This window comes from Neophocaena asiaeorientalis, unplaced genomic scaffold (assembly GCF_003031525.2).
Source record: "Neophocaena asiaeorientalis asiaeorientalis breed wild unplaced genomic scaffold, Neophocaena_asiaeorientalis_V1.1 scaffold521, whole genome shotgun sequence".
Lineage (NCBI taxonomy): Eukaryota > Metazoa > Chordata > Mammalia > Artiodactyla > Phocoenidae > Neophocaena > Neophocaena asiaeorientalis.
In genome coordinates, this window is record NW_020174712.1 from 1,878,619 (window position 1) to 1,889,098 (window position 10,480).

At 45.4% G+C, this 10,480-nt stretch overlaps 1 protein-coding gene across 1 annotated transcript in view; it reads left to right on the forward strand.

Annotated features, from left to right (window-relative positions):
* The first annotated feature begins 5,995 nt into the window (after positions 1 to 5,995).
* Positions 5,996 to 10,480, forward strand: part of STOX2 (storkhead box 2) — a 22,541-nt gene continuing 18,056 nt past the window's right edge. Inside the window, exon 1 of the mRNA XM_024759942.1 lies at positions 5,996 to 6,182. Within this exon, the coding sequence (XP_024615710.1) occupies positions 5,996 to 6,182 (187 nt within the window). The remainder of the gene's footprint in view (positions 6,183 to 10,480) is intronic.

The window sequence follows — 10,480 nt, forward strand, 5'->3', positions numbered from 1 at the left end:
AGTTCTCCTGGCTATGAGCCCCCATCCTTAGGTGCGGGTCCAAAAATCACCTCACTGATGTAACAAAGATACCTTGATCTCTCTCGCCACTTAGGAAATTCCAAGGGTTTTAGGAGCTCTGTGCCAGACATGGGGATGAAGACCAAACATATATTTCTTATTATAAACCATAGTATCCAGTAACATGAGAGAGAGTGTGCTGTGGTTTTAGGACAGCATTAGACCGGGTGCCTGGGCAGGGCTTCCCTAGGAGGCCCTGTTTAAATGGAGACCCAGAGGCGGAGAAGCAGCCCGTCCTGCAGAGATCTGCGTGAAGCACATCCCAGGCAGGGGCTCAACAAAGGCAAAGGCTCTGAGTGGGGAAAAAGCTTGGTGAGTTCAAAGAACAGAGGAAGTTGTGAGCATGTTGTAGGGGGGAGCAGAAGAGGGGTCGGCGGATGGTCCCAGATGTGGGTGGACAGGCTCAGGCCAGCGTAGACGCGGCAAGGAGTTCCGATCTCCTAGGCGCAGTCGGCAGTCACTGCAGGATTTCATGCAGGGAAGCAGCGTGTTTTACGCTTTTCTAAGAAGACTGCTCTGTGGAGAATGGAGAGTTGGGTACCAGGAGAGAGTGCTGGGAGGCATCAAGCCATTGTCTTGGGCCAGGTGAGGGGGACAGTGACCTGGGGTAGGGGTCGCATGGCAGATGGAGTGGAGGGAAGAGACCCAGGAAGCATGTGGGTGTAGAGGACACAGGATGGCCGGTGGGGTGGGACGGGAGTGAGAAGTAATTTATCTTAGTGCAGTATAAAAGCAAGAGGACGGGCTTCTCTGGTGGCGCAGTGGTTGAGCGTCCGCCTGCCGATGTAGGGGACGCGGGTTCGTGCCCCGGGCCGGGAAGATCCCACATGCCGCGGAGCGGCTGGGCCCGTGAGCCATAGCCACTGAGTCTGCGCGTCTGGAGCCTGTGCTCCGCAACGGGAGAGGCCACAACAGTGAGAGGCCCGCGTCCCGCAAAATAAATAAATAACTTAATTAAATAAAATAAAAACAAGAGGACGTGGAGATGGTCACTTAGAGCATCCAAATTCCATTTGATTCTCTCTCCTGAGTTAAATGTTATTCCACGTATTCAGTATTATAGTGAAACTGAGCTTTTTCAATACCAATGCGTTTCAAGAGACACTTAAAGCTTACTTGCCTCTTACAGTTGGCTGCAATGACTGAAAAGAAATTAACTTAGAAGATCAGTAAACGTTTGATATTTGTTAGTTAAACTAAACAAGAATTTCAGCTAACAGCATAAGGACAAGCATGACCTAAACTCGTTAATTTTGCTAATAGTCATTCCTTCTTTACAGAAAGCTCAAGTTCCCTATAACATATACGAAATTAGAAAATAGACCTGCATTATTTTTAAAAAATCCTATTTAGTATTTTTGTATCTTTAGTCTTCTGAGAAGTCCATAAGTATGACAGGCAAATTCTAGAAGGTGTTACCCTCCCAAATGATGCACAGATCCAAAGGTACTGGAACGTGCTTTGATCTCCCCACCCCACCCCCCTGCGTGCTTGTCAGCTGACCCCATTGTCCTTTTCATCTGACTTATGAAATTATTCCAGGGACTTCCCTGGAGGTCCAGTGGTTAAGATGCCCTGCTTCCCAGCCTCATAGCACAGGGAGATCAGCTTGGTGCTTTGTGACCACCTAGAGGGGTGGGATAGGGAGAGTGGGAGGGAGATGCAAGAGAGAGGAGATATGGGGATATATGTATATGTATAGCTGATACACTTTGTTATACAGCAGAAACTAACACATCATTGTAAAGCAATTATACTCCAATAAAGATATTAAAAAAAAAAAAAAAAGATGCCGTGCTTCCACTGCAGGGGCATGGGTTCCATCCCTGGTCGGGGAACTAAGATCCCACATGCCGTGTGGCATGACCAAAAAAAAAATTCCGGGTGACTTTGAAGTCCACATAACCAACCTAGCAACTCTTAAGAAACCTGCCTCACTGTGGCTCATCCTGTCCTGTAGAAGGTGGAGGGACAGAGAAGGATCCACAGGAGAGATCTTTAGAGTGGCTATGGCTGAGCTACACAGCCACCATGGGGAGGGGAGATTTGAACATGAGTAGCTCCAAACACACCCCTCTACTGCATCTCACCACCACCATTAGTTCATCCTTTACACAGGAGCCTTTAGAATACGGTTGTGTTTGAATGAAGGGTACAACAGTTTTTCAAAGATTTAAATACACTCTTCTAGGCAGTAGCAAGCTTGCCTACTGAGATGGGCACAGTCCACATAATTCTGTTATTTTTGGTTTTTGGTTTTTTTTTTTCGATACGCGGGCCTCTGGCTGTTGTGGCCTCTCCCGTTGCGGAGCACAGGCTCCGGACGCGCAGGCTCTGCGGCCATGGCTCACGGGCCCAGCCCCTCCGCGGCATGTGGGATCTTCCCAGACCGGGGCACGAACCCGTGTCCCCTGCATCGGCAGGCGGACTCTCATCCACTGCGCCACCAGGGAAGCCCAATTCTGTCATTTTTGAGTCACCAATATGAATTGAGCTTCACCAGCCAGTGAGTGAAACACATCCTCAGCTGCCTCCCAGAATTCCGTGTTCCAGCTTCTGCCCTCTGCTACCCCAACAAATATTTGCTAGCATCTCTCAGAGGTCTATCTCTTTATGAGACTTACATCCCATAGGCCCTGGCAGTCTGTGGGTTTTAAGTTAGGTCAGTTCCTGGTTTCTGCTGCTCTGGATTTGTGTATTTCCCCCCTCTCTCTGGCTGTTGAGGAAGTGTCTCCCTCTTGTCAGACCCATCTTACAGAGAATGGAGCCACAGCAGAGCTGATTGGAGCCCCGAGGGCTGCAGGAAAGAGGGGAGCATTGGACTGAGCTGGGCCTGGGGATGAGGGGGGGTCAGGCTTCAACCTTTGACACTGGGGTCCTGATGCTCCATCTGGTGCACCTGTTAGACTTACCCCCTCACCTGTTGGTTTTCATTCCCAGGTGCTGTTGCCTGGTTTTATCCAGCAAAGCATTTCCCATCCAGTCCATCAAAGCAGGGTTCACGTTCTTTCCCAAAAGGCCTCAGGATTCCCCCATCAAACTAGGAGTTGTGGCTGGGTGCAGTAGGCTGGTCCACCCCAGAGCACCCAGACACCTTCCTGGAGGCTGTTGTTTAATGCCACAGGTTGGCCCAAGTCCAGTTCTGGTTAGTCACGGTGATTTATAACAAGAGTGAAATCATACTTGGAAACAAGAGGAGAGATTATGTAAATCCATGTGGGAAAGAAGCTTAGAAGCTCACAGATTTTCTACTCCGCTGATGGTTTCACCCCCTTTCTGAATGGCCTTTCTCAAGTGAAACCTTACAGAACCCCAAGGAGGAAACAGGTGGCACCCAGATGTCAGGAGCAGATTTCCCTGCCCTCCCACCCCTCCCTCTGCTGGGGGCACCCCTCCCTGCCCCCAGAAGCCTCTCTGGGGAATGCTAGGGATCCTGCCTTGGAACATGACTTGAAAATCACCACACTGTGACGCCAAGATTGCAGAAAGGAAGGCAGTTATGTGCATTAAACGTGGCCATGTCTGCCCCTGGCTTCTGGGTCTGCAGCCTCCCCCCACCTGCATTGGCCATGTCTGCCCCTGGCTTCTGGGTCTGCAGCCTCCCCCCACCTGCACTGGCTCTTTCAGATGCAAACGTGTGAAGGATATGCCAGAGCCCTTCCTGGGTGGTAAGATCATCCTCCACGTGGCCACTGGAGTCCTCTTCTTGAAATTCATATCTGACATTGTCATTCCTTAAATTCCTTCTCTGGCGCACCATCCTTCATAGAATGAAGGCCTTGGGCACTCAGCTCTTTGCTGTTAATAGTCCCTATATACCTGTCTCCCTTCTCTGCTGCTCCCCAGAAAATACCCCTACGCCCCACAGCCACCCGGCACACTCCCACTTCAGCACCGGATTCAGGCTGCACGACCTTGGTAAAACCTCCTCTCACTTCCTGGTTCTAAGCTCTGTCCTCACCTCCGGCTGGTGTACATACATCACTCTACCCTCTGCCCCAGAGTTTATTTTTCAGCCTTCTCTGGCGCACGATGAACGTTGGTCTGTCTCCTCCGCTTAAATGGAAACTCCTTGAGGGCAGAGATGTTGGTGGGAGGGGACTTATTCACTTTTCCAAGTGACTCCCAAGACCCCAGCAGATGCCTGGGGCAAAGGGCACCCAGCATTTGAATGAATGAATCCTCAAGTTCCCACAAGTGCGTTTGTCGAGATGTGAATGACAGTTATTAAACCAATCAGCTCCGAGTTAATAAAAGCAGAGATCATTTGAAGCGGCTCCGTTGTTGCAAGCCTTTCAGTAGCAAGTCTATTTAAACAAGATCTCAGGTTTTAAACGCAAGTCTTCTTTGTGGAAGCAATTGAAGCTTCCGCCGTTCTGTGCACGTCTTTCCACCTGAGAGGACATGGCTGTAATGCACCTCAGTGTTGAGGGTTGATTGTATTCATTGCACAAGGAACAGGTGAGAGTCACGGGAGAGGCGCCTGTGTGTGTGACCAGACACCTTCCTGGAGGCTGTTGTTTAATGCCACAGGTTGGCCCAAGTCCAGTTCTGGTTAGTCACGGTGATTTATAACAAGAGTGAAATCATACTTGGAAACAAGAGGAGAGATTATGTAAATCCATGTGGGAAAGAAGCTTAGAAGCTCACAGATTTTCTACTCCGCTGATGGTTTCACCCCCTTTCTGAATGGCCTTTCTCAAGTGAAACCTTACAGAACCCCAAGGAGGAAACAGGTGGCACCCAGATGTCAGGAGCAGATTTCCCTGCCCTCCCACCCCTCCCTCTGCTGGGGGCACCCCTCCCTGCCCCCAGAAGCCTCTCTGGGGAATGCTAGGGATCCTGCCTTGGAACATGACTTGAAAATCACCACACTGTGACGCCAAGATTGCAGAAAGGAAGGCAGTTATGTGCATTAAACGTGGCCATGTCTGCCCCTGGCTTCTGGGTCTGCAGCCTCCCCCCACCTGCATTGGCCATGTCTGCCCCTGGCTTCTGGGTCTGCAGCCTCCCCCCACCTGCACTGGCTCTTTCAGATGCAAACGTGTGAAGGATATGCCAGAGCCCTTCCTGGGTGGTAAGATCATCCTCCACGTGGCCACTGGAGTCCTCTTCTTGAAATTCATATCTGACATTGTCATTCCTTAAATTCCTTCTCTGGCGCACCATCCTTCATAGAATGAAGGCCTTGGGCACTCAGCTCTTTGCTGTTAATAGTCCCTATATACCTGTCTCCCTTCTCTGCTGCTCCCCAGAAAATACCCCTACGCCCCACAGCCACCCGGCACACTCCCACTTCAGCACCGGATTCAGGCTGCACGACCTTGGTAAAACCTCCTCTCACTTCCTGGTTCTAAGCTCTGTCCTCACCTCCGGCTGGTGTACATACATCACTCTACCCTCTGCCCCAGAGTTTATTTTTCAGCCTTCTCTGGCGCACGATGAACGTTGGTCTGTCTCCTCCGCTTAAATGGAAACTCCTTGAGGGCAGAGATGTTGGTGGGAGGGGACTTATTCACTTTTCCAAGTGACTCCCAAGACCCCAGCAGATGCCTGGGGCAAAGGGCACCCAGCATTTGAATGAATGAATCCTCAAGTTCCCACAAGTGCGTTTGTCGAGATGTGAATGACAGTTATTAAACCAATCAGCTCCGAGTTAATAAAAGCAGAGATCATTTGAAGCGGCTCCGTTGTTGCAAGCCTTTCAGTAGCAAGTCTATTTAAACAAGATCTCAGGTTTTAAACGCAAGTCTTCTTTGTGGAAGCAATTGAAGCTTCCGCCGTTCTGTGCACGTCTTTCCACCTGAGAGGACATGGCTGTAATGCACCTCAGTGTTGAGGGTTGATTGTATTCATTGCACAAGGAACAGGTGAGAGTCACGGGAGAGGCGCCTGTGTGTGTGGAGGTGTGTGTGTGACAAGTGGCTGGGTCTTAATGAACCACTTACTTGAAAACTGTCTTTCTACAGGTGATGTGTCACCAATCAGTATGTCTCCCATCAGTCAATCTCAGTTTATCCCACTCGGGGAAATCCTTTGCTTGGCCATCTCTGCAATGAACTCGGCAAGAAAACCTGTCACCCAAGAAGCACTGATGGAGCACCTGACCACCTGTTTCCCAGGTAACAAGAAAAGAATGAGGCACTTCCCAAATGGATGTGTGCTCTGGCTGTCCTGGGACTTCCTATGGACAGTTCATCCCATGTTTAAGTTCAATAGGAAAAGAAAAATCTTTGACAAAACTGACCAGTAACTTTTCTTAGTTCTGTAATTAAAAACCAAAGCATTAGTGTCACTTCAAAAATGATTTGCCTTCTTCAGCTGTAATAGTTTTTAATTGGCACTGAGGGAAAGAAATTAAATCAGAATCCTTGAAGAATTCTGTGAAAGACTACCACAATTCCATTTAACCTTTACAACACCACCTTCTTAAAGTACGTGAACATCTTCATTCGTGGGACCGGGTCAGAAACAACTGAAAATTTGAGTCCTAAGGGATTCAGCTACAAAGAGAGTCATGTCAAAAATAAACATTATCTTGCATGCTCGTGTCACGGCCTGATGAGTTTTAAGAGTATGTTATTTGATAAATTAAACTGACCTTATTTTAAAAGAAAAAAATTAAACAAAATGGTTCTTTTTCCTTTTAAAATTTTTTAAATTTTTAAATTCTTTTATTGGAGTATAGTTAATTTACAGTGTTGTTAGTTTCAAGTGTAGAGCAAAGTGATTATGTATATATATTTTTTCTTTTTCAGATTATTTTCCATTATAGGTTATTACCCTATATTGAGTGTAGTTCCCTGTGCTATACAGCAGATCGCTGTTGTTTAGCTATTTTGTATATTGTAGTGTGTACATGTTAATCCCAAACTCATAATTTATCTCTGCCACCACCCCCCACACCGCTGCTATCCCCTTTAGTAACCATAAGTTTGTTTTCTATGTCTTTGAGTCTGTTTCTGTTTTGTAAATAAGTTCATTTGTATCCTTTTCTTCGATTCCACATATAAGTAATATTGATATACATATATCTGTCTTTCTCTGTCTGACTTATTTCAGTTAGTATGATAATCTCTAGGTCCATCCATGTTGCTGCAAGTGGCATTATTTCATTCTTTTTAACAGCTGAGTAATATTCTATTGGGGGAGAAAATACACACACACACACACACACACACACACACACACACACACACACCCCACATCTTATTTATCCATTCATCTGTTGATGGACACTTAGGTTGTTTTCACATCTTGGCTATAGTAAATAGTGCTGCTGTGGCCATTGGGGTGCATGTATCTTTTCAAGTTAGAATTTTCTCCAGATATATGCCCAGGAGTGGGATTACAGGATCGTCTTTTTCTCTTAAGTATTATAAAAAGAAGATAATAGCCCAGCCACTGTATGAATAGTATCTGATGCCTCCAGTGCTAGAAGATGTTAGGAGTGGTGATAAGCTGAGGAATTCTCATGTCCTGTCTCAAGAGAAGCAGCCCACTACTCAGCTCCAGTGTATTGTATCTGCCCCCCCAAAAAATACAGAACCCTCCCAGAGTTGCCAAATCTTCTAATTTTTTAAGACAACCTGGAAATACAGTTTTAGGTGAAATCTATAAATTTCCTTAAACAATGGCAATTTGCATGTGTGTGTGTATTTTAACATGTGTATGCTGACGACATACAAGTCGAATAAAACACATTATTGGGCCACCAGTTTGCCAACTTGGCCTGATCTCAACCCATACCTAGCTTGAAACAGAGCTTACGTTAAAAATGAGCGACAAACACTTGACATATTTTTCATTCGACCTAGAAGAGACCTTAAACCTCAGTAAAATGAGCTGTTGGCTGCATTTGTTAGCTTTTGCTACACAAATGCTGGGTAACAGTTACAGAACATCAGTGATGTATGACAATGAACATTTATTTAGTTCGTGGGTCTGCGGGTTCTCCACGAGTCAGCTGGTCCAGGCTGGAACTTGCCAGGTGACTGTTCCACCTGTACTCCGTCCTCTTTGGAGAAGGGGACCTATTCTGCTCGTTGGGGTGGCAGAGGCCCAAGAGAACAAGTCCAGGGGCTCTGGGGCTCTTCAGACCTCTGGTCATGCCACGCCCACTAACATTTCATTGACCAAAGCAAACCTGGCCAAACTCAAAGTCAAGGTGTAGGGAAATGCAGCCCACCCATGGGGAGACGGCAGAGGGACTACTTTTAAATAGTCACCCACCGTGTTGAGTCTCCCCACTTTTCCTGTTGCCCCAAAGGAACTTCATATTTCTCTCCCAGTGATTTTTTCCCCTCCTTTTGGGGTTTTCTAATTATCACCTTTGAACAACACGGGTTAGAACTGTGCAAGTCCATTTATCCATGAATTTTTTTCAATAAATCTAGTATCTGTATTTTCCTTCCATAGATCTTTAAATTAACTAAGGGTAAGGGAATGTTTGTGTTCAATTAGAGATCACGATATGTGGAATCAAAACCAGACTATCTCAGCTTCCTGCCCTTGGGTGAGTCATTTATCAATTCCTCTGTTTTTGAGGCAGAGATAGCAGTACCCAGATTTTTGACCACGACGGGGGGCGCTGCCCCTAACCCCTGCCTTGTTCAAGTGTCGACGGTAATATGTTTTGAAATTACATGTACTCTTTAAAAGTTCTGACGTGAGCCCACCCCTTCAACCTATTGATTATCTTAAATTTTCTAACATTTTATTATTTCTGAATATTCTTCACTGTCTGTCTTTCTCTGTTAACTTCCAGGCGACTCCTTTCCCGTTCAATAGTAAGATAAGAGAATCCCAGGTGAGATTACTTAAGGGGACAAATGTGTTCATGAACTAATGCTCTTGTGAAGGAAGGCTGTTCTTTTTGGCCTTTTACCTGGGTAGCCTCTTCTGACATCAAACATCCCAGCTGCTTTTAAAATCCCTCTGTTTTTATGTAGGTTCATGAGAGATCCCATAGCTTTTCCAAACTTGGTTACATGTCTCCCATTACAGGGCCATAAAATAGAGAACAGAGGGTTTCCCTGGTGGTGCAGTGGTTAAGAATCCGCCTGCCAGTTCAGGGGACACGGGTTTGAGCCCTGGTCTGCGAAGATCCCCACATGCCGTGGAGCAACTAAGCCTGTGCCCCATGACTACTGAGCCTGCGCTTTAGAGCCCATGAGCCACAACTACTGAAGCCCGTGCGCCTAGAGTCTGTGCTCCGCAACAAGAGAAGCCACCGCAATGAGAAGCCCGTGCACCACAACGAAGAGTAGACCCCGCTCGCCGCAACTAGAGAAGGCCTACGTGCAGCAACAAAGACCCAATGCAACCAAAAATAAATAAAATAAAATAAATTAATTAAAAAAAATAGAGAACACAGAGCAAGTATGTAATAGGTAATTGTGGGTCACTGCCAGACAGCTGCTAACAGTGCCACTAAGTTGGAATATTTTGTAGAGAAATCCATAGAACAACTCTTTGCTAGTTTTTATGGTAAGTGACCCTAAATCCCAAGGCCTCGCATTCAGATGGACCAAGAGGAGCTAACAACCTTTTTCATATGATTTATTGGTCAACCCTAGAAGTTTGCAAGGACACCATACAAACCTGAGTCTAGGGCAGGGCTTGGCAGACTATGGCCTGCAGGCTGCGTGTGGCCCTCCACTTGTTTTTGTAAATAAAGTTTTATTGGAACACAGCCACACCTGTTAGTTTATATATTGTTTTTGGCTCCTTAGGCTACAGAGTTGAATAGTGGCAACTGGGAGATCATATGGCTCATCAAGCCTGAAATAGTTATTACTATCTGGCTCTTTACAGAAAAACTTTGCCAACCACTGGTTTAGGGCAAGGTAGTAATTATTTAAAACTTTGTTCAGCAGTAGCTCTGTATTTTAAACTACTATTTCCCGAAATGAAGTTTTGTTTCCTGCCTGCCTTCCTTCTTTTCTTATCTCTCTTCCTCCTTTTTTTCTTTTTTTCCTTTGATTTTCTGCTTTTCTTTCGCATCATTTAAGTTACTTCAGAACAGAACAATTTAGAAAACTTAATACTGTTCAAATTCTGTTTGAAAAATGTATTTCAGTGCAATTCTAAAACTTTGGAGGGATTCAAATATTTTTTTTGTTGTTTTTTAAAGGTAACACTGTTTACTTTTTATTATTTTACTACTTGAAAATAAAGTTTTGAAGTCTAACTGAATATTATTAAAACATTCAAGCTCTTATTTTTAATGCATATGTTATAAATAGAAAGAATAGTCTAGATTTTGGCCTCTTCCTGTTTTGGACATCCATATTCTAAAGAAACTTTTTATTAAAAAGTCTTCTAGTAAAAATGTCTGATATGCAGATACTTAAACTTTTTTATCATCTTTCTACATTGGTTAAATTTTTTTTTTTTTTTTTTTTTTTTTTTTTGGGAA